Here is a 24534-nt window from a genome sequence, read left to right on the forward strand (position 1 = left end):
TCTGTGACTCTACTCAGCTCGTTATCAAGGTGCACATGTACGATAACAGCACAAAGTCACTGATGGTGGATGAACGTCAGGTGACACGGGATGTTTTAGACAATCTCTTTGAGAAAACCCACTGCGACTGCAACGTCGACTGGTGTCTGTATGAAATGTACCCAGAGCTGCAGATTGGTAAGTGGTGTAGTGACATGGCATATAGCAAATAGATATGGTGCATACTGTGCTGTTGGTAATCTTGAAAATGTAATAACATTTCTCCTGCCTCTGTGTCCCCTGGAGTTGGAACATCACAGACTCTAAGCTGAGGGATGCTGCAGGAATATATAGAGCTGTTCTTGCTGTAGAAGTGAGTCCATTCAGCTGTGCTCTGAACTGCAGAAGGCTCCTTGCCCATCACCATTTCCACTATTCTATTTTACAAAAAATGAAGGGGCCATGTGAATTTCAAGGTGGTGGCAGGCCCAAACACACCAGTACTCAACTCTGCTCTTTGAAGAGAGGATGCAGTGCTTGAGTGCTGTCAGCAGGCTGTTACATACTGGCCAAACAGATGTTGTAATTAAACAAGACTCTGTGAGAAGCATATCAGTAATTTCTAATGCTTTTCATTTGTGGTAGTTGTTTTCTTAAAGTGTGACTGTGAACAGGATATTGCTCTCTGATGGCTCTGCAGCTCTGCTGAGGCTAAGTTATTATTTAGGAAGTAATTAACCTGGCCTATAGGTCCCTAGGAAACAGGTGTGCAAAACTTACATATTGTTTGGTGCAACATAATGAGTCTTGTTTGAAAAAGGCTTCAACGTTTGCTTAAGATCGGAGTATTCTCTAATTGTGAATTATTTCAGAATATTTTTATTGTCCAGACTGCGAAGGTATTGACATCAAAAGGAAAAGGAAAATTGCCACAACTTTCTTTCAGGGTCACATTTGACCTAGAGAAATGGGAAATGGTCAAACAGCCTTTAATGTTCTTAGTTTACAGTCCCTTAGCAGAGATGTGAAAATGCACAAATAAAGTCAAATATCAATATTGCACTTTAAAAGAGCCCCAGGTGTAATCATGCTTTTTTAAAGAAATTTAAAAATAGCTGGAAAAAGCCTGACTGGTCATGAGCAAGGAGGCACTCATCTGCTTGTAAGATTGGCACAGGTTTTTACTACCAATCTGTTCTTGCTACTTGATTAAGATAATGATGCTGCATTCTTTTGTGCCTGCTTATCTTAACTAAGGAAAGACTGCAAATGTCATTTGACCCTAGAAATCTCATAAAAGTCACTGAATAATTTTGGTGTTTTCCTGTCTTAGAAAGTTGCTCCGTTTTGTCTAGTGTGACTTGGACAAACATGTCTGAGTGTTAGGATGACAGCACATAAACAGATTGTTTTCTGAATCTCCACAGTCATTAAAAAGAATGGACTTGTGTTTCTTCATAATCTGGATAGACATTTTAGATTTCCTATCATGCAGTTAAAACTGAAGGTATCAGTGAGATTATATGATACAAACATTGGGTTAATGGTTAGATTATTTTTTTTTTTGTAAATAAAAATTACTTGTGTTGCTTTAGTCCCAGCTAGTGCTTCATGGTTTGGGTTAGTGTTAGGGTATCGGTATAGTAAGAAATTACTCTCGTAATGAATAAAAATCATTTTAAAAGTCAGGACAGAAGAAAAGTACCAAAGGAAATAAACCTGTAGCTGGTTCAGGAAAAAAAAAGAAAAATCTATTAACTCCTGATGCAGACATCTATTACCAGGTCCAAATCTGCTGGGAATGTAGCCTTTTTGTTTGCAGAAGGGAATTTCAGTATGAGTGGAATGGTACATATTCTTTCTTCTGCTTCCAGTGCACAGCAACATGTAGTTAATTTTGTTCAAAATCAAAACAATATGAACTATTCTTTATTCTTGTCAGTATATTTCTAGGCTGTTTTAGATAGCTTTATTACTATCAGCATGAAGACAGGCTTTTCTGCAGTTCATCTTTCTGCCTGCTTTTCAGGCATTTAAAAGAATAAAATTACATTTACTTTAAGAAGCAAATCTGAGCAGCAAGTATTTCATGCTAATCCGAAGGTCCAAGCTAATTTTATATCACAAGATCTTTGACAAGTTATCTTATATATACAGTTATTTTGAAAGACTATAATTGCAAATAAAATAAACTACGGTTTTAGATTAATTATGTTAAATATCGCAAGTAATCTCAGTAGTGAGATGGCAATATAACACTGGCCTGTACATACCAGCATGTATTTTACAGTAAAGACTCTTGCCTTATAATAGGCATCCAGATTTGACTTTTTTTTTCTTTTTTGGTAACAACAATTTTTAAAAAGACCCTCCTGAGGATGGTAAGATCACACCATTTATACAAGAAAATCCTGGTGCGGGAAATAAATAAACAAAAGTGTATGTGGCAAAAATGTGTGTTATGATCTGAGAATTGTTTTATGGCTATCATGGGCTATAAGGTACTATTTACTCTTCAAACCATTACCTGGGTTTTATAAAGTGCTTTTTATTTCTATTTTTTACTTATGAGTTGCTAAATGAGTTGTGTTGTTTATGTTGTTAAAAGTTGACATCTACTTGTGGACTGGTCCTGAAGCTAATCCCATTCTGTGAATTTAATTAATTCACAAAATTTAGTTTGGATGGGATGTACTGAACTCTTGTCAGAAGTAACAAGAAGTTTTAAAGAAAGCTTAGGAAATGTATGCTGTGTTATCTCCTCTTACACTAGGCCAGCCTAGGCCATTGGAAGATGTCATCATCAGATCACTGAAATAGAAGTACAGCTGTTCCCAGAGAACTGTCAAAATCATACTGAAAATTGGAGCTGGGTGAATTCCCTATCCCAGTACTGAATTTGTAGAAGAGTATGGGCTGGGTCCTTCCAAAATGACCTGTCAAATGACGCTCAATTCCTTTTCCTTTGAAAGGGGGTTTATATTACTGTTCAGCTACTTTATATAAGTGAAACTGCAGAAGAAGAGATCAGAGCCACCTAACCTCAGCATACCCCTGTGGCTTTCCTGGGTGGAGGACCTGGGTTCAGAGCAGATCAGGAAGGGATAGAACTGACACTAGGTCTCCCACACCCCTGGTAAGGTTTTTAGCTACAGCGATGGTGGGTGAACCAGTATATCTTCACATCAGCTCTCAGTCTGTCTTCCTATTTCCTCTCTTTTTCTATTTGTGTTTTTAAATACAGTTGCTTGAAACCAAACATTTTATTTTCAGTGGATAGAATTCTTCCCTGCTGACAAAAAGCAGTTTTTCATTTGTTCCAATAAGTAAAAAGACAAGGAAATAAATTTTTACATTTGTTTCAGTTGATTCACCAAAGTGAATATGTACCTCCCTGATCATACTGCAAACTTTAAAAAAACAAAAGCAAACAAAAGCAGAGAGCCGTTGAAAGACATGAGTGTAACCATCTACTCCTGGTGGATCACCATTTCCATCCTTTGTGATCTTGAAGCAACAGCATAGAGATGCAGGAGGAATCCAGGAGCATGCCACAGCTATGTAAGACATCTTCTGTAGCTGCTTTGCACTTCCATGTGACACAATTTCATGTGGTTTTACTCCTATCTGTGTAGTGGAAAAGAACTGGACTGTCCAACTATGCGTGAACATCAGATAATGATTACATTCTTACACAGGAATTTCTGCAGCCTCAGGAGAGGGGAGAAAGAGTCTGAATGTCTGACATTACCTTTTCTATCTCTCCAGAAAGGTTTTTTGAAGACCATGAAAATGTTGTTGCAGTGTTATCAGACTGGACTCGAGACACTGAGAATAAGATTCTGTTTTTGGAGAAAAAGGAAAAATATGCTTTATTTAAAAATCCCCAGGTAAGCTAACATGGTATTTGGATTAGAGTCTAAACTTAGGTCATTTAGTCTGCATGCTGCCTATTGCATTAATAATTTGCTTTCAGCTCTGTCAGAGAAAGCAAAACTTGTATTTTCAACCAAAAAAACCCCAGAATGTTGAATGCAAGGATTTGAAAATTAGTGTTTTCTACTTTTTCCTGATGTAAATTTAAAAGTCCCATCTATAGTGTTAAAAAATGAAGCATAAAATTCACCTCCAGCACAAGCCTTTGCTTAGGCACAGCTCTTAGAACTGAGGTGAGATGGCACAGCCGTAAAAATCTGGCTGTTGTCATTATTACAGCTTCTCCACTATTTCTACTGATGAAAATCAACCTTTCCTTTAAGGTCCGTTTTTTGCCAGTTGTATGTGAAACTCATGAAGAGTATGCTGAGTTCTACAGAGAATTTATCTGGATTTCATTTATACTGGGAAGAAGCATTGGGTGAACAGTAACTCGTGTCTAGCTTTGTAGAGGGTCTGCACACTGAATTGCATTAAATTATTGAGGGATGGGTGTGTACACAAATTGTGTATTTCTTGTGCTCTGTAGTCAAAACCATATTTACAAACACCCTAGCACATACGGTTGATGGATTCTGGGGCACAAGATCTTTTCCCCTTGTCAGTGTCCTGTTAGCTGACTGAGCATCTGGGTTGTTCCTGAGAGCAGCTAGAGAAAAATCAGCAATTCAGTATTGCCAGAAATTGAGTCAAATATATAATTTGGCAGCAAATCTCACCAACCTGCTCATTAGGAAGTTGTTTTTTTATAGAATGAGCCAATGTTTCAAATAAAACCTGTGGAGAGGAAGTTTCCTTCATTGACACAAGTATCCACAGTCAGGCAAAGAAAACTTATCCTGCAGTGTACATGGAATGATGCTGATTTTTAATATGAAACAGCAAAGCCAAGTTTGTAATTAAAACATACATGATGGCTCAAGGTGTCATACTTTCTAATGCACATAGACATACCTAGCAGCAGAGGTTCAATGCACGTTTGATTTGTACACTAGTAATGTTATTTGGGCAGGGCTCTAAACCTCTCACAGGAGGTAAATCTTTGATGAGGATTCTGGTCATTTTGATTGGAATGAAATTTAGAAATAAGCATGACCTAAACCAAAACCAGAACAAGAGTGTAACTCTATTCTCCCATCCTAACTGGATATAGACCAGTCTGCAGTCACTGAGCTTTAGCCCCTCTTCTAAGCTCTAAAATGAACAGTCAAAGGGAACTGAGTAGTTGCGGCAGTCATACCGTTGAAATATTTTGCCAGTAATAAAGTCTAACCATCTCTCAGGCTTAGTAAATTCAAACACTGTGAGACAGGTAATATCAGCAAACTGTCTTTGTGGCAGAAAATAATCAGTATTGTACAGACAGAGCTCACACTAGTAAAACATGGTAAAATGCGTGATCTGGAGTAAGTCCCTGAAAAGGTAAACCAAGTGGAAATGCTGAGCTGGGGTGGGGTAGGGCAGGGTCTATTATTACCTAACTAACTACATGTGGAAATTGTAGTGTAACCAACGGGAAACTGAAATCTAGTGGTGTGATACTGTATTCTCAGTATTTTCAGCCTCCTCCTAGCTCAGTCAAGGCTGCCTCGTAAACTCATTTTGGGAGTACAGAAATTGCAGAATGCGCTTTTTGGCACACCAAGTGGTGCCAGTGCAGCAGCAGTTGAATTCTTTGTTGGTTGTATTTAGGGCTTGTTCAGTTGGAGGTTGTTTGTGGAGATCTCACAGTTTTATAACTCGCAGATACTTTTCTGGGAAAAAAAGAGGCAAATTCCAAAGGTGGACAGGTGCCTACAATTTATTCTTAGACAAATCAGTGATACAAAATTTTCATTACAGAGGTTTGACACAATTAAGTGCTTTAAAAAAATCTTATTATAAAGGTGTTCAGATGCCTTCCTGAAACAGGTGGACCTCTGGAGAAGGTCTGTGACCTGTGCCAATGTTCATTGTTTCTTTCTGTGAAGTAGTTGTAGAGCTGATATAGGTTAAACAACAATTAGTTAAATGCATTTCATTTTCTAAGAGGCAACTGAGGTTCTGAAAGGCAGGATTTATTCTCTGTGTCTATGCTAGGAACGTGTTGCTCAGCTAATGCCAGTGGCTTTTTTTGAGGACTATCATTATTGTCATGCAGTGTTCTCTAATATTTCTCTTCGACTTTGTTTCTAAAATATTTTTTATAGTGTTTGGAATACACTGTAGAAAAAAGCACAATCCTTAGGTGTCCCCCTCTTCCACGAAGACAGGCACACTTTTGCCCTTTCCTCACTGTGATATAACTTACCCAGCAGGGAACTTGCTCTCAGTGACTCATCCACAGAGATGGAGCATCACAAGTCTATGACTAGAGTGAAACAAAAATACGTACTGGTACATGGGCAAATAAAGAAAACACATGGGAAAGGTGATGCTTTGTCATGTGGTTGAGTGATGCTGTGCTTTTGTCTTGAAAGGAGAGGTTGGCAGATTTAAAGACCTCTTTTCAAAAGCTCAAAGAATAATTCTCAGCTAAAAGATACTCTAAAAGAAAGAAAAATGGGGGAAACACAGCTATTTTTAAGAGGTAGCTGAATTTAAACTCCTGACTAAATTGCTGGTCATGCTCTTAGAGCGTTGTATTTCACTTTTTCTTGCATGAACTTTGATTTCCTGTGTTTTTCTTTTGATAAAGTCAAACAGTGCAGTCAAACAGCATGTGCATGTGGGGTTTTTTGGTTTTGGTTTTTTTTAATTATAATGGGACAGTATTTATGAAAATTATTGGAAGTCTATACAGTGAGTACTTTATGCTTCTGCTCCTTCATATGTGAGCCAGAAGTGAGAGCTACACCTTCCAATGGAGAACCCATGACTGAATTGACATTTTATTTCTTCTGAAAAGCAAGAGTTCTCAACAGCGTCAGAAGGAGGTGGAGTAAGAACTCGTAATGTCTTTCATAACTGGACACCTGTAGTGAGTTTCATGCTTGAATATTTATTTTGAAGTCAGTGAAATTGGGCTAGTATCCAGCAGGTGATACTTTTGTTTTTCACCAGTTTGGCCACTTCCTATGAGTCAAGGTTTTTATTTTGTCTCCACTGTTACCCAGTGAAGGAAACATAAAGGGGTAGCAGGGAACCTGATTATTGAGTATGCTGGCAAAAGTGCAAAGAAATAGAAGTGAGAACAGGGAAGTGTTTTTCGCTGTACTTCCATTGCTTAGTAATGTTAATCTCTATCTCTTTTTTGGGGTTTCAAAGAACTTGGCCTTTAGCTTCGTATATTTATTTACATTTGTGATCTTCAGAGCAATTATACGTATCTTCTAATGTTTTTAGAGTGCACTTTTCGGGGACACTGTGCAGCAAACAAGGCAGCTGCTTCATACTCGTGACTACCTTCTTTGAGCAATGGGCTCCCTGTTTACACTCATCCAAACTGCACCCAAAATGAGGCAAGAACTGGCCAGTTCACATCCCCTTTCAGATAATTTCAACTGTGTACTGAATGCAGTATGGTTTGTGCAGAAAAAAAATAAACCAGAACATGGTCATACCTGCAACTCATATCATGATGTGTCCTTGATGGACCTTGCAGTAGCTTGAAAGCAAAAATACAGCCTAAGCAGTAGGGGGGGCAGGGGGAGCATACTTTCTTGGAACACCTGTTTTTTGCTATATACTGACAAGTAGTTGCTGCTGTATTCCCACTTGTATGAGGCTGTGTATGAAAAAGGGTGAAAGGTATGAGAGAGGTGCTGTTTCATTTAGGAAATGCTTTTTTATAGATATAGAGATGTGAACGATGATCAGCGCAGTAGTTAAGGCTACTGTTTCTACCATGATCCAAGTTTGGTTTGCTTACATGCCACCATAGATGTTTTTTGAAACTAATGAAAACACTTTCTTCTTCCACTGTTTGAGGGTTATACAGTGGAGAGAGATACAGCCTGATTTTTTTTACCTGCCTTTCCACACAAAAGGAGATGGCTGTAGCCTTAAGTGGAAAGATTTTATGCATAGACTCATCTTTTGAATGTAAGAAATAGTTAATTCTCAAATCTGTAGATATATGTGGAAAGCTGCCCTGTAGCCATATCTTGTCCCATTAATGACCTGACATGGCAAACCAAACATGCATTTCACAGCGGTGTCCTCACACAGGAAAGAGCTTGCCTTTTATCATGACCTTTGACTACTGGACTTGAAATGACTTCTTCTGGACTCATGTGGTTTGCTTCCTCTAGGATGAATGCTTCTCATCAAAAATAGGAGACCACACGGTGATAAAACAAGTACAGTGTACAGTCTGCTCCCCAGGTTTTTAGCCACTGACAAATAAGTACCATGTACTTCCAGATTTCAGGGCAAAGACGTAAAGGAGGTAATTGGTAACAAATGAAATGTGTGCTGACAGGTGAAAGATGACAGTGTACATCTGTGTAGCGTTGGGTTAGGTGACAGAGCCCTGTTTCCCTAATGAAAAAGCTGTGGTGTTAGAGATCCAGCGTGGATATTTTTGCAAACTTTCTCTTTACGATTGATTATGTCAGTACAGGGTGGTCTGTGCTTCTGCTAAATAAATGCCAGATGCCTGAACGTGAATCAGTTGTAATCAGAGGAGCTTTGTTTTCTTATTATCAGTGCACGGAAGGCTGACTGAGCCAGATGAATGCTCTCCCACTGGTAGTAAAGCTGATGAGCCAAGCCTTGTTCAGACAGTGATAAGGTGTACTTACCTTGATAAATCTTCATTGTGTATTTTAGGATTTGTACTATGCCTTTATAATGATCTGTAGAAGAATACTTACAGCTTGCATGTCCGTCTACTTTCCAAATCCATCCCAAAGTCTGGAGGTCCAACCCAGCCTAACAGTGCTCTCAGATTTCTCTTCATACTTTCATCAGTGCCAGAGTGGGTGTGCCAACATTAAGCCAGCAGGGTTGTGATAGTGCTGCCTGTCAAGAAGACCTGTTGCATGTGCACAGAGGACTGGGCTGCAGCTGCTCAGAACAGCATCTTTTTTTCCAGAGGGATGAGTGGAGCATTGTCACTCAGTCAGACCTACGATTTTGGACTGCATAGGCAGGTATCACTAGGTTATACTGAGAACACACTTTTAAGTGGTGGGTTCTTTGAGCTGGCTTGGGATTTTTTCCACTGTGAATACTGTCTTCAGATGTAGTTGCAAAGCTGTGTCCTTAGTGTTTGCTTACCTTCGGCTGTGGACTAAAAATACGTCCTGACAGCCTGAAGCCAACTACATTTCCTGGGATAACTGTCTATTGTACTGAACGTTCAAGTTTCTCATAGCATAGACATGGCATCAGCACATGCCAAATTGCAGGTGGCTGTGTTTCTGATATCCCGTCTGACTTAATGTGAACTTCTAAGAAAGCAGTTTTTTTAAAGAACTGTTTTTGAGATCCAGACCTCTTCTCCTTCCTCTCCTGGTGCCTCTCCAAAAACCATCTGCTATGAGGCTTGTGTTTTGGCAGACAGCTGTTCACAGCACTGCTTGAAAAAGAAGATGTGGTTGTGTGGAAGATCAGATAGACCTTGTTGCTGTAAATGTGGTATGCTGGCAGGGCAGATTTGCTGCTTGTTTGTTTCTTTCTTATATGGTGGCAATGGCATGTTCCTTCATTTACACACTTCTCACTTTTATTTTGGTAATGTTTGCATTTATGTTGCAGTTTAGTTGTTGTGGAGTTCTAGGCATGTAAATATATTGTCCCCTTCTCATAGTCTTGAGACGTGAAAAAATGGAGAGAGATAAAAAGTCAGATAAACTGAAAAATTATAGAACATGAGAATTTTGAGTGTTATCATTTTGGCCTCAAGACCATGGATCCAGATGCTGCTTGATGCATGGCATCCTTGACCTACCTGCTTCCTTCACTTGCAGCTGCCTTACAATCTGCAGCCAGCCAGACTCTGCTTGTCTGGCCCCTCTTGCTGTTGAGCAAAGCCACTGCATGTGCTCCAGCACACAAGTCCTAGCATGCTCCTGAGCTACCTTCCCACTGCCAGAATTTGCAAGTATGTCCAAGTGCTGTCCGTTTGTCCGCCTGTACAACAAAGATGGATGCAGAATTGTTGTTGCTGTTTAACAGTGGGTGAATTTATTTTTACTGCTAAGTATATGCATGAGGTGCTGTGCTTCCCTGTTTGCAGGGGGAGATAGGCACTGGGTCCTCTGAGGGTGGCTGAAGCTTCACAGCCCTCTGGCACAGAAATGGAGGAGAGTAGGCTTTTCTTTCAGTAGGCTGGAGCACATGTGCCAAGATATCATGGTGATCGTTTATTTGAATTTTTTCTAGATTTTTTAATATATAATCATTTAATATATTTTAATATATAATAATGCATAAAAATACTTTGCAGAATATGAGCAGAAAGTAATAACTTTGGATAAATGTTTTAGCATATAAGCACTTTTAATAAAAATTAAGAGCTGAGTTATATCCAAACTGCAAGATTGGGTTGTTAGGAAAGGCTTTCTAGCTTTTCGATACTGCCTTACATTCATTGTGTATCAGCATGCAATCAAATGTTAGGTTCTCTACCACCTGTAATAATAAAGGAAGCATTGAAAATTGGAATGCTAAAACCAAACCCATTGATCTAGAAAAACAGGCAAAACTATAAGCCGCTGTTTTTAATTTTGGGAGGCTGTATACACATGGGTAAAAGTAATTTTGGATTACTTTCAAATTATATTCAAAATAAAGAATTAAAACTCGTAAGCAGGCAGGTGTGATTAAATTTTTCTATAAGAAGGGTCCATGAGCATCTGCCTCTTGCACCTGCTGACTCAGCTACCCAGTATTGAAAGACTCAGTAACTACTGAGTGGGTTTCTTGTAATTTAGTTACTTATATTGCTGACTTTATAGTCAACATCCATTTCTTTTGTGTCTTCATCAGAATTTCTACCTGGCAAACAAAGGGAAGAACGAAAGCAAAGAAATGAATGATAAAAACAAAGAGGCTTTACTGGAGGTAAGTCAGTTTATTAGGTTGATGATGCAAATGTCACCAAAATCCTGCCACCATCTTCATCTGCTCTGCAATAACAGCATTTAGTTCTTTGTGGGCAAGTGTGTAATAACAGAGTTCTGTGTTCATTGGCATCTTTGCATCTCGAGTTTAATAGGTAAATTTTCCTCTGCATCTGCTGACCCTCATTGAAAATGCAGATTGTGCACCCTTAGGCCAGCCCTTGGGACCTTTTATGGTTATTAAGGTTGACCAGTACCAAGCAATTATCTTTTGGGTTAGAAGTAGATGTCCTTCTCTAATTATTAGCTGTACTACTACAGAAAAAGAACCTTTCCACTTTTCCAGAAAGTCTGTTTAACCTCTTGCCTTTCCTGCTTAAGTTTGCTTCAGTGGCATGCCTGAGAAAAACCCAGAGCTATCTGAAAGAAAATATTGTCACAGTTCTCTAAGCAAGCATTTTGAGTTTAGTAAAAGTTCAGTAAGGAAATGCTTTTTCTCAGGTGACTGAGGACTCACATTTCAAAATTAGATCTCATGAAGACATCAGATGTCACCCAGCAAAAGTCCTGGTGAATTCTAAATGCCAACTTTAAGTGATAAGTGTGTTGGCATTAAAAATTACCCAATAGTAATTTTTATATATTTTTATAATAGTAATTACCAATAGGTCCTTCAAGCAGACAGTGTATTTGTTTAAACAGTGTTGTAAGTGCTAGCAGATATTTAAAGGTGAAAGCAGAGACAGAGGGAGTTTTTCTGTGGCTGTTCTTAGAGCTCTGAGGAGTCTCTAAAGAATCTCTCTGCAGAAGTATTTCTCTACAGAACCTATAAATACAGCAGTACAGAAAAAAACGCAGCAACAGGACCAACCATTTTGTTCTATTGCCTTCACTGAGCATATCTATGTCTAGTTAAAACCTCTTGTAGGTTTTTGCTTGACCTGTTAGGGAATGGAGGTTTTGAAAGCCTTCCTTTTCAGTGTGAGCACCCAACTTGGATGGCAGAGTTACCACATTATCTTGGAAAAGTTTCCTTTGCCTGTCTAAGGTGTTCATCTCCTGCATTCCCCATATTCATATGTTCATTGTCACAGGAAATATCTTTATTTTTCAAGGAAGCATTTTTCTGCTATTTATTAATAGGATTGTGCTTAAATTGATTTATTTTGTGCAATGTTGTTCTTGTTGCACAGGAAAGCTTCTGTGGGACATCTGTCATTGTGCCAGAGCTTGAAGGGGCCCTTTATTTAAAAGAAGATGGAAAAAAGTCCTGGAAGAGGCGTTATTTTCTTCTACGAGCTTCTGGAATTTATTATGTACCCAAAGGAAAAACCAAGGTCAGGAAGCCAAATAATCCTCTTAGCAATAAAACAATTCATGGAGGTGAAAGTGTAAAACTCCCAAGATGACATTTTAAGAGCACTGTTTGGTGCATCTGAGAGGTTGGGGTTTTTATGGTTCATCTTTGACTACACCACTTGTGCAAATACTAGAATGTAGTCACTGAATCCTGTCACGTTTCTCTCCTTTTGATTTCTAGAGATAGATAAAAGCATTAAGGGAATAGCACTGCTGCGGAAGTCAGTAGGGGAAAGAAAACAGCAAAGCTCTTGTCAGCTGGTGTTATGTTGCCAAAATGCTTCACTGTTATATGGGTTCCCTGCGAAAGAGTATTTTTAAAAGTTGTCAAGTAAACTTATTTCTTATCACAAAAAAGGTAGAATTTTACTTTGATATTTTCTGCACCAGTAACCAGTGTGCAGAAATTCTATACTTTTCTTCCTACAGTGATCTGTACCTAGAGAATGTGTTGTGCCTTTTAAGGCTTTTTAAGACTGCCTTCTGTGTAGAAAGAAGTGAGACAGAAGCATCTACCTGTCTGAATCAAATGTGCTGACATTTAGTATTGCAAAATATTTAGAGTCTGAATTGCCAGTACTAAAGAAGCGACAGGTCCTGAACGTGTTGCACTTAAGGGTGGCTGGCTTTTCATTTCCACAGTGATGAGATAGAATGGTGGATTCTGGGACTGATGGTATTTTATATTTTTTTTTGTATTCTGAAAACAACTTCTATTACCACTTACAGCTCTGCTAGTGCTTCATATTTGGAAATTTTGGTGAAACTTTACTGTTAGGATTTGTGCTTTAAAACTTAACTGTTCTGCTATTTCCTGACTAAATTACAAAGGAAAAAAATTATATCTTGTAAAGGAATGCTGTTCTGCTGCTCCAGTGACCTGTGTTTATAACTAAATTGCAGTGAAACACAAGTTACCTTGCTGCTTTCACATCTATTTACTTTGACTTTGTCTGACTCTGAGGTAACAGCTTTCACTCCTCAAATCATACTGCACACACAACATCCTATCGATTAGGATCTGAAATGCTATTTGGAAGGCACTTAAGGTGGAAAAAGTGTAAGAATAGTCTAATGCAGAGTCCATCTTGGACTTTTCCTTGTAGCATGCCTCCAATGATGACCAGTAGTACAATGCCAAGACAGGGCAAGCGTGTTGTGAAAGTTACTCAGCCTTTTTTCATCATCCAATGATACCCATTTTAGTGACTTTTCATCATAATGCAAATGAGGAAAGTGGGGGTTTTTTTTCAGGTGATAGCCTGCAAACATAGGGTACACATAGTCACCTTGTAACTCTGTTTAACACTTTATTGCCTTTAGTTGTTACAGCCTATGTAACACCCTGTATATCACCCTGCTTATAACTGAGCCGTTTTTAGGAGCAGTGTGAGCACTTTAAAATCACTATATTACCGACTCAGCCACTCACAGGGATTGAGCACCTTGAATCTGATTCTTTGGTAGATAGTCACAGCTCTTTCAAATAGTACCAGTCAACTGTTTGCTCCTGCATCTGTAACAGCCTAGAGGAAAAGGATGCATATCCATGTCTTAGCCATTCCAGAGGAAGTCAAATCTCTGAGCTCAAATCTGTGTTTAGTGGTTATCTTAGTTACTGCACTCTGTATTGGAACAGCTGAGGCTCAGGTACACACACCTGTTGTGGAGACAGTTATCTGTGGTAGATGAGTGAAGTGCAGTGAGAGTGTTAAACATCTTAAAGCACTACAGCAGAATTCAGTAGAGCTCTTCAGTCGAAGCCCTTAAATTGTGAGAGTTCATCTCGTGTCAGGATGGTGTGAAGAGTGCACATGCACCTTGCACGTCATTCAGTTGTGGGTAGAGTGATCTTTCTTTGAGGTACAGAAACAAAGAATTAGCATACAATAGTATCTTCAGCTGCTGCAGCTGTTTTAAATTCATTGTATATTCATGTTATCACTTGTCACAAGAGAGAAAGAAGTCTGGCATACCTTTGGCACTTTGTGTTGGCTGTAAAATACATGGTGAACATGAAAATACAGGGACATGTTCAGGTAATTTTATACGCATGCCTGTGGTGGTTTTTGTTGTTTTGGGTTTTTTGTTAACAAACCAGCACCAGTCAACACTGCTGTCTTAATTTCTTTCTTCAGCATTGCTCTACTTATGCCCTATTCCAAAACGGGCTGTTAATTGACAGGGTCACAAAACAACAGCATCAGAATAGCAGATACAGTTTAAAAGTTGCTTTGTCGTGTTAACATTGCACAAATACTGACAATAAGTGCCTTAGTCCCTTGCATAAAAATATGTTTCTTACTCCAAGAAAATATCAGCTACATTCATATTGGTCCTAGTCACCACTGTCTGGTACCTAAGGGAAAAGAACAACTCGTTATATACTGAATGGATTTGAGCACATTCTGGAACCTAGGTCCAGACAGTCACTGATAAAATTTCTGGCATCAGCTGCAGCAGAGAAAGGGGAGAGGGAGAAGGCCTGTCTACATACAATGTGTAGTGTTTCCTCTCCCCACAAATCTTAGTTGCAAACTCATTTTGTAGATAAAGCCAACTCAAGGGTGTATTGTAATGAAAGTATCAATGAGAACAGCATAGAAGAACCAATTATGCAGAAATATAACCTCATTCTTAGGGGTAGAGGGGGTTTGTGGTTTGTTGTTTTCTTTTTTTTTCCCCTACAATTTCCTGATTTAGCCAACACTGACCATGTGACATGGCTATTTTTGCATTTCCACCCGAAGGACTGCTAAAGTTATGCTTTGTATGCAAAATTCTTCACTGAGAAATATGCCAGCAGAAGAAACCTTGTTATTTTAGCAATATATTGTGAACAATACTATGATAAACAGAAAAGGAATGATGCCAGGAGATTCAAGAAAACTCAGAGCAAAACAGATGAAATGTGTGTGTATGTCCTGATGAGAGTTTGTGTGTTACATATACAAAAGAAAAACAAGCTCTTGAAGAAATTTAGAACCTCAAACCTTCTTTCTCTACTTAGAATTGTAACAGTGTGGTTTCTTACTATGGTATTCTCTTTGGTCTTATTATCCATAAGAAAAAAATCTCCAGACAAAGCAATGAAGCACAGCAAAACCAGAACAAGAGCGAACTGTTGCAGTGTTATATATATTATTTGTAATATGTACTTACCCTCTTCCACTTGTTAGTTTAAGAATGCACACACTTAAAATTAGTCTTTTTTTTTTTCAGTCAGCCTCATGACAGTATCAGGAACAATACACATTGGCATTCATGCACTTTAAAAAGGTCCTATTAATGAGTTTCACATCAAAATTCAGTTTGTTCTAACAGTGATGTGCTTGCTTTTCATTTGTAGACATCACGGGATCTGGCATGCTTCCTTCAGTTTGAGAATGTGAATGTGTATTACGGTTATCAACACAAAGTGAAATACAAGGCGCCTACAGACCACTGCTTTGTCTTAAAGGTAATGTACAGGAAAAATAAGTTCGGCAAATGTCACACATTTTCTTTTATTTGTAAACATGTTTAAATGTGAAGCTCCAGAGACCCTGATTAGATAAAAAGCTCCTGCAACATCATGTGTAATTTCTTCTTTGCTTCATTATTGATCGGCAACATACATTTAGAACCTTAATTTTATTACTGATAGTTTTATGATATGTGTCTACACTGCATCTATAAAGTTGTCTTTAAAACAGGAGTGAATATGCTGACTGTTCAGGTGACTGGACACATTTGGACAAATGGCACACAGGGCAGATGTATGATGAGACTGGCAGTCCCTAATGTTGATGTTATGAGCACCATGGATTAGATACTAAAAAGTATGTCTACTTTTTTTGCAGCATAGTCATACCTGTTGAGGGTTTGTTGAACTGAGACACAAAATCTTGCGGGAATAGACCTCTCGTTTGTCATATTTTATTGCACAACTCTTTGTGGCAGGAGGGCAAAATACATTGTTCATCCACTCATGAAAATCAATGCTTGCTATTGAATGAGTATCTCACTGCTGCCTTTCCAGGTAGTAGCACTGCAAGTAAGCTGGGAATTTTGCGTTCCTCTCAGAAAAGGAAAAGAAGCCTATGCTTTTCACTTAAATCAGAAAGAAATGAAGCTTTGAGGTTGCAGTAATTGGGCCTTGCTTGCTATCTGTCATTAATACAGATTTTAGAATACAGGGGGATTACTGTGTACAAGGCAGAAGATTTGTTGCTGCTTTTCTTTTTAAAGACCTGCAGTGCAAACAAAGTATTAGAAAACACAGTATCTTGCCATCTCAGAAAAAATGTTCCAAAATGTCTGCTAGCCTAATTTACATATGGCCAAGCAGAAGTGGTTTATAGATACATACATATTTTCTGAAACAGATGTATCTAATTAACACAGATGAGCAGTTTTAATACTATAGTCCTCCACAAAATGCTCTGCAAGAAGCATTTTATCCTTTCTTGTAAAATAGGGGCGAGCCTTCTGAAGTTAACAGGTAAGTATTTCTTTTGAAAAATACAACCTCTAATGAAAAAAAGGAAAAGGGGAGCTGATGTAAAAAATAAGGGGAAATTGATTTTCTAAACAGATGACTGGTCAAGGAAGTATCTGACTAATTTAATGACAGTTATTCACATTCTGTTCAGATGAGAATAAAAGCATGATTTTTGAATGCATGTAGCAATGTGTTTAACTGTTCACAATAATTACCACCATCTTCTGTGAAAAGAGGTATGTTAGTTTCACTAGCAGTAAGGCACAACTCAACTAAAATACTTCCTTTATTTCGTGTGTGATGTTAGTGCCGTACCCTTAATGTGAAATGAGAAGAACAAGATTAAAAGCTCACTAGGGAAGGCTTATAAATGTATGAAACCTACTTAGCAAGACTGTTTGCTCTGATGCTTCTAAAATGCGTTTGCAGTAAACATCATATTGATCAGATCATTATTTTTGAGCAACACGACTTAGTGATAAGTAGATTATTTTACGGTGATTGTTCTTCATTTTAATTCCTACAAATCATCATTTGGTAAATTCCTTATGGGCTCAGTTTCAATCTTGGCTTCTTTTAATGATTGTCGCTTGCAGTGGTTGGAGTTGGTCAGGAAGTATGGGCAAGTACTGATATCTTCAAATCTGTTATTTCAGAAGTGGAAGTCTCTCACTTAGGGTGGCTTTCTGATGGTGGTACAATGGAGAGTTTAATATTTATTATAATTTCTGTATATTAATTTGAATTCTACATGTACCTTTTTGAAGGCATGCTGCTGCAGTGAGTTCTGTCATATCCTTCTCTTACTTTTGGAGGTTGGAGCTGAGGATGTCATACATCTTGAGATCTGTGGGCTGAGGGAAAGAGCAAAGTTAAAAGTCGGTCTCTCTGATTGGATGCTTGGTGACACAAAAGTGTATGGACAGTGACATAGAGCCATCTGTCACACTTAGTCACATTTTGTTCCTGTCTGGTTTTATATGGAAGTCTCCCAGAAGAAAATATCTCTCTTGTTGGGAGAAACTTGTCCTGACATGTCAAAGGAAAACAAACCATCATCCTTGATGATTTCTCATCCTGCCATATTTTGAGAATGAAGTCCTCAAGATGAAATGACATCACTTTTGCAGACAGGTGCAGTGAGCAACAGGTAGTGGATTTAACGGGTAGACATTTGTCTTTATTATACTGGTAACCTAGAAATTTTGAAGGAATTTGGATGCCCAGTTTAGTCCAAGCCATTTGGAAATTTCTCCACAGCCAAGGCTTTGCTGTGTCTTCACAGCTCTTCCATTCCCTTGTGTGTCCCTCGGGACAGTGGGATTTGTGGAGCTTCTCTTCTGGTTAGTTGCTTATATTGGCTGCAGGATAAGATTATCTGTCTTACAACAAATGGGGGAAAGTAACTGAGAGAGTAGCAGCCATAGCCCATGCTGACTGTTCACTGAGGTGGCTGTAAATCAAAGGAAATTTTCACATTTGGGGAAAAATTTTAGCCTGCAGCCCTTATTAGCTCCAGCAAGCTGTAATGCCACTTGGAATGTTTTTGAATAATAGCATACCACTGCATTTTTTTAAAGAATTGTTACTTTCTGAGGACCCTCTTAGGAACTGCTGTGTCAAAACAGTGAGCACTCATCAGCAAAGTTACTTGCTCTGCTGTCTCAAATGTAACAAAAGAAACTGCCCAGCTCACAGGCAAGAGACCAGATTATATTTTGTGGTGCAGGAGAAACACAAGGGTGTAGCAGCTTCAGCAGTACCTTGCTTCTGTGCTAGGCAGAATATCCTACTGAATTCAGAACCAGACATAATTTCCCAGCCTTGAGCATTGAGTTGAAAAAAATACTGTATTTATTTCTAACCGGTTAAGCTAATTGGCATCCTTACTTCAAGAACAGGGAAATGCCCTTTGTTCATTGAAATGGCAGCAAATGGCCAGTGAGTGGGCTGGCTTGCAGTTGAATATGGCCTCATGCTTGAAGGAAATGTCCTTGCTTTTCTTCCAGTCCCCATTTGTATGATGAGCCTTCTACACAAATAACTCGACTAAAAACAGTAACATTTTTTTCCTGCCTTTGAAGGTCTTGTCTCATATTAGCAGGGAGAAAAGATAAAACATTTCCTTTTGCTGCCCCCCAACCTTGGTCATCTTTATATCTTTATGATGTGTCTTTAAGGAGGGAAGAGCACTCGAGAAATATTACAAGAATGAGCAGAATGAGAATGCATTTTTGTGTCTGTGTGCCAGGCATTGCCTAGAACTTAAAGGAAAGAGGAGCACTATAACTAATGTTAATCTCAACACTAGTGACTTGGTTTTAGTTAGAACAATGCAATTTCTCAGGTTGTCTGACACAGACATGAACAATATGGGTGTTGCCTCAAAGTCTTCATGACTCTGAACATTTGAATTTTCTTTGAATGTTGCTCCACCCTGGATCTCTCTAAATGGGATGTGGGCTTTTTCTCCAGTTCTTTCTCCTAGGCTCCAGTGAGGTGTGGAGCTTGCAGAGACAGTGAGTCTTTAGTCCTAGTGCCTGTCCCAGCTAACATGCATCAAATCCCCAGGAGCAATAGCTCCCGCTTGTCCTGTTTCTTCTTTAATCTAGCCATTTCAACTTCAGTGATCATACCTGGGTTACTTAGCTGATGCTGGCTTGGGTACTGGTATTAGTGTAGCAACAGCAAGATTATGCACATCATGGGCAGGTTGCTTTGATACTTAGCCTGAAGCTGGGGTGGGTTTTGCAGTCTGTGATTTTGAAGCTGCACCTAGACTATCTCAAATATAAGTATTCTTGTCTGCAGATCCACCCTGTAGGATGTTCCTCTTACAGCTAGAGAAGCATAATGTGTTGTGAATGCTCCTTTCCTATAATTTCTTCCCATTATGTCAGCACCGCACTGCATCTACTACAGTTTACAACAAAAATGGGGTGGTTTTTGCTTCTTTGTTAACCATCAAGACACTGAGGACATAATGGGCAAAAGGGTGGTGTGCCAGAAACTATTTAAAAGCACATCACAATGTTTACTAGCAAAAGAGAGAGCACTTTGCTGAGCTTATTGAGGAGTTTCCTATCAGGATGATTCAGGACACAACTGCAGTAACGGAACAAAGCAGCTACTTCCTCGTATCAGCTACTCTCAGGCAGCAGAAAGCCCAGCTGGGACCAACCGCAAAGGGCACAGCTGGTGGTTGGTGACTGAGAGCAGGATCACCTGTAGCTGTCCCTGGCAGCAGCCCAGAACCAACATGGCTGGGTCCTGAGGATGAGAGTGTACCCTGGCACAGATGCGTCAGTGGACCTGGCTTTCAGGAATTCTTAGGCCTTGGGGCAGCTATAAAACTTGAAGAACTATTTTATTTCCCAGTGGCTCCTGATCTGCACTGAGCTCTAACCTTCTTAAATGCAGTTGTTCTATACCACTGCTAAACAGGCCTTCCTCCCTCAAGGGAAGTCCCACATTTAAAAAACAACACAAAGAACCCTGGGCATATTAAAAATAGAGCCTCTGAATAAAATAAATACTTCCGAGACATCTGCTTCTCTAAACATGCAGATTCTTCCTATTTTCTACTCGGCCTAAATGTAATGCTTACATAAATTTCAAGATCACACCCTTTACTTTGACATCGGATAAAGCAAGTCTTTTCTTAACAGAGATCTCCATATGCAGAAAAGAAGAAAGGAAAGGGCAGCTAAGTGTGAAAGAAGACCCTCCCTCAAACCTGCATCTGTCAAGGTCAGATCTGTCCCTCCGTTCCCAGCACAGTAGGCAGGAGAAGGTCACAGCACAGCTCTCCCTGCCACCCTGTGGAGAGTGCTGGTCACTCCTGGGAGAGGAACAGTGAGGGAACAAAAATCTCTCTCCTTCACAGAAAAAACAATTTCACACACCTCACACAGCAAGTAGGAGTGGTTTGGTGCCTCAGTTACCTTTGCATTTACAAATGCAATATGCATAGATTCCCTGTGGATCTTCTCATTCATCATGTACTATGTTACATGGGAAATGCTGTGGAAATGGATGAGACCTTTTGTAATTCATTTCATATTCTGAAGCTGAAAGTCCTCAGAACCAAGAGATTCCACCGGGAAGGAATGAATCTGTTCATCGTGCTAGCAACAGCATCTCTTGCACGGAGCAGAAATTGTGAACATAATGTTTATTTTGTGCATTGGATGTCTCTGTGTGTGCATCTGCGCACACACTAGTCCAGGAGCTGATTTTGTCACACCATGTTGAAAAATCTTTCAAAGCAGACAAATAGCAAGGTAATCTATATGCAAATTTGCTGGTTTAGTCAGTCTGATGTGCCTGTGACAAAGAGAGGATTTAATTATAGTTTATTGGTGCTGGTTATGCTTGAGTAATCTGGAGGTAATGGTGCATAATGCTGAATTAATCTAGGATGAAAAAAATTGGTTTCCTGGGGATAAACTGAGACAAAGGCAAATCATCCTCTATTTCCACAGCTGGGTACATTTTCCTGTGCAGTCAAAACAGTTAAGTATTCCTGGCATCATTTGGAAAACAATTTTTTAAAAGAATTCCTAATGATCCAAAGAAATTTGGGATAAAATTTTCAAGAAGAATAGCTTCTGTTTGTAACAGCAGCATCATTCTAGCAGATAATTTGGTATTTAGCTGCTTAGCTCCTGATTCCCTCTTCCCTCACACCTGGTGTGCTCCATCGCAGACTGAGTCCTGTACATAATGCATTCCACACAATGACACTTAAGAAGGTAGAAGGTGAAAATTAGCAGTGTTTGAGATAGAAAACACTATGAAGAACAACTATGTAGAACAAAGGGCTAGTGCAGGAAACAAGGATAGAAAACAGGAGATTTTTTATTTCTTTATGTGAAAGATTTGGAAATTGAGTTAGCAGGAATGCTTCAGGTAAGTGTTTCAGAGTAAAATTCATTGCTAGATAAACTGAGAAAGCAAAAGCAGAAATACTTTTTATTGAAGAACACTTTCAGATATGTGGGATTACAGTCATAATACGTGCATAGTTTTGCAAGATTAATGTATAAACAATGGGGAGAATAAGGACAGGGAATGAACAGTGAGGAGTGGAATATAATAGCTTCGGAAAATATTATTTCCTGCATAAAGCAGACCTCTTTGGTTACAATGGCTATTACATATATTTTTAATGATCTAAAAAATTTGCCTCAGTTGTTAGAGAAATGTAGGTCAAAAGAATAATTTCCTTATAATAGGACAGTTAGTGTTTTATCTGTAGAGTTCACACGTCTTCAAAAGAGCATTTAAGCCTGATCGTCTTCATGCAAGGAGTGCATGGCATCAGAATTTGACCATTCTTAATAGTTAAATAGATTGCAAATTTGAACTACTTCAGTGTGATTTTTGAAAGGTGTTGAGTATTAATTCTACTTGCAGTCATGGGAACCAGAAGAGTCTCGTCCTTTCTGGGAAGCTAGTTCAACACAGCACAAGTTTATCAGTAACAGTTAAGGTATCCAAAAATATTGACCATTTTGTGAAAATTCAGCTGAAAACCAAAGCTTTTGATCCAAAGTTAGTCACTCTTTATGCTTCTGGCTATTGTTTCTGCCTCAGAAACTGAGCAATGATCCATATATTTCAGGGCAAGGAATCCAATGAGATGCCTGAATAACTTCAGTTTACTTTTCATCTTCAGTGTTGGAAGAAGGCAAAGAGAAAGAACATTTTATTGGGATAATCTCCAATTTCATGCACACATGGCCTTTAGTCATTTGTTTTGGCAGAGACCACAGAAACCGCGTCATTCAGTTCCCATTTCTTCAGGTTTTCAATGTGTTCTATCTTTTTTTCCTTAGGCAAAGAATTTATTTTATATCTGAAAATGTAATCTGTGGACAAATATTTTTTTAAATCTCCTCAGAAAATAACCTCTTTATATTCAAGTGCTTCTGCTTTCTTTATCTCTGGACAGTTGATGCTTATAGACAGTGGGTCATAAGAGAACACTAGATTCTGTTCCAAACCTCTTCAGTGCTTTTCTGGGTGAAACATGGCATGTCCTTTTGAGGTGGTCAGACTCTAATACTTTCAAAATCAGGCTCAATGATGTGATTAATTCATCATTATTAGGAGTTTTGGCATCGACAGAAAAAAGTTCACTGTATTCTGTATTATTTCAAAGTGCTGTTACATTTTTTTTTAATGGGAGAAAAATTCTGAAGTCTCCTTCTACTTGCATATTCCCACTTTTCATTCAAACTATGTCTTCTAGAGTGGTTGCTTTTTAAGCAGTTGTCTTTTGTATTTCATTTTGGTGCTGCATGTTTCAGAAGCAAAGGTGCTTAACCTTTCCAGAGAAGATGTTTTCACTTTGCTGTCAGATGATTTTAATGATCCTCTCAGGACACGGTTTGCACCCTATAAAAAAATAAATTATATGTCTCTATGTGTGAGATGCATAACATTAATTGAGGTTAGTGCCATTTTGCCTTAAAGTACAGTATTTCTCACGTGGCTGTCATGAATGATATTGCTGTGACCTCTGAATCTAGTTTAGCAAAACCAGGCTTGCATAGTCACTACAGCTCCTTACATCTGTGTGCTGTACTTAAGCGCTCTTCTGAGACACAGGAGTTGTGAAAGGAGGAAATTGGTCCACATAGAATCATAGGGATTTAGGGACTTTCATACTAAGTCATCATTTCCAGGGACTTCCAGCTGCCTAGATTCTTCTTTGAATTGCTTACCCTGAGTCACCATTTTTATGCACTATCTAATAGATTTTGCCTGAAGTTTTTAGTGGCAAGTCAAGCTTGTAAAGGTCAGTATTGACAGCAGAGACTTCTGCCATTTGTACTGCTGAAGCAATTTCATTATGGTACAGTTCTTCCAAGAGAGCAACTGCTGGGGTGGGGTGTGACAATTCTTGGCTGAAACATTAGTAGGGTAATTTTGTTATGCTACTCTGTAGCATAACAATGTAGCGTGCTTCATGGATCTAAAGACAGGAAGCCAAATGCCTCCATCTGGGCTACTTAATAATAATCTTCTATAGATATAAACCTTCAGTACTAAACTTGGTGCTGCTGGTGTTTGACTCTGTGATCTGGCCTTGCAGACAACTGCTGTAGGCAGCCTCTGCACTGGCAGTATGGAACAGTCCTCCTTAGATGCAATCCAAAGCCCAGTAAAGGTGATGGGGATATTTCCAGTTGACTCAATGGGCTACGGGTCCAGTACAAGGTTAAGCTTTATGTGTCATTGATGAATTTATATGTAAAAAGAGCCAGTGCCTCTGCTGCTTCTTGGAAAGTGAGAGAGGGTACAGTTCTCAGCTTTTACAAAGAGAAGATATAGAGTGTCTGAACAGCTCTGAGGTGTCTGACTTTCCTTCTGAGAGCTGAGGGTTCAGCAGCCTGCTAGTTTGGTCCCTAATTGACAGCACATTTTGACTCTGTGCTTAATCGTGGTTGCTGACTGAAGTAATTTAATCAAGGAACTGATTGGGGCAATTTGGAGTAGGCCCCACTGGTGAATATCGGTAGTTAAGATGGATTGCCTAGTGGAGACAATAGACAGTAAAAAAATAGGCTAGAGGGTAGCTAGTAAGTTACTCCCATGAGGTCCAGCAAGGGACACTCTCACCTTGTTCACTGACAGTTCCCTCTCAACTTCTCAGGATGGTGAGAACCCCAGAGTCTCAAAATAGTCATAGTCAGGATAAGCAGTGAGGTAAGGAAGTTTGCTGCTGATGTCATGTTATTCAGATCATCAAGGAAAGAGCAGATTGAAGAATTCTGGAAG

The 24534-nt window shown here is 39.0% G+C and overlaps 1 protein-coding gene across 1 annotated transcript in view; it reads left to right on the forward strand.

Moving 5' to 3' along the window:
* Positions 1-24534, forward strand: part of APBB1IP (amyloid beta precursor protein binding family B member 1 interacting protein) — a 64208-nt gene that overhangs the window by 26283 nt on the left and 13391 nt on the right. The window contains exons 6-10 of the mRNA XM_064635899.1: positions 18-177; positions 3748-3869; positions 10831-10905; positions 12098-12241; positions 15613-15723. Coding sequence (XP_064491969.1) covers positions 18-177; positions 3748-3869; positions 10831-10905; positions 12098-12241; positions 15613-15723 — 612 coding nt within the window. The remainder of the gene's footprint in view (positions 1-17; positions 178-3747; positions 3870-10830; positions 10906-12097; positions 12242-15612; positions 15724-24534) is intronic.

The sequence above is a fragment of the Pseudopipra pipra genome, chromosome 1 (genome assembly GCF_036250125.1).
Source record: "Pseudopipra pipra isolate bDixPip1 chromosome 1, bDixPip1.hap1, whole genome shotgun sequence".
In the NCBI taxonomy this organism is placed as follows: domain Eukaryota; kingdom Metazoa; phylum Chordata; class Aves; order Passeriformes; family Pipridae; genus Pseudopipra; species Pseudopipra pipra.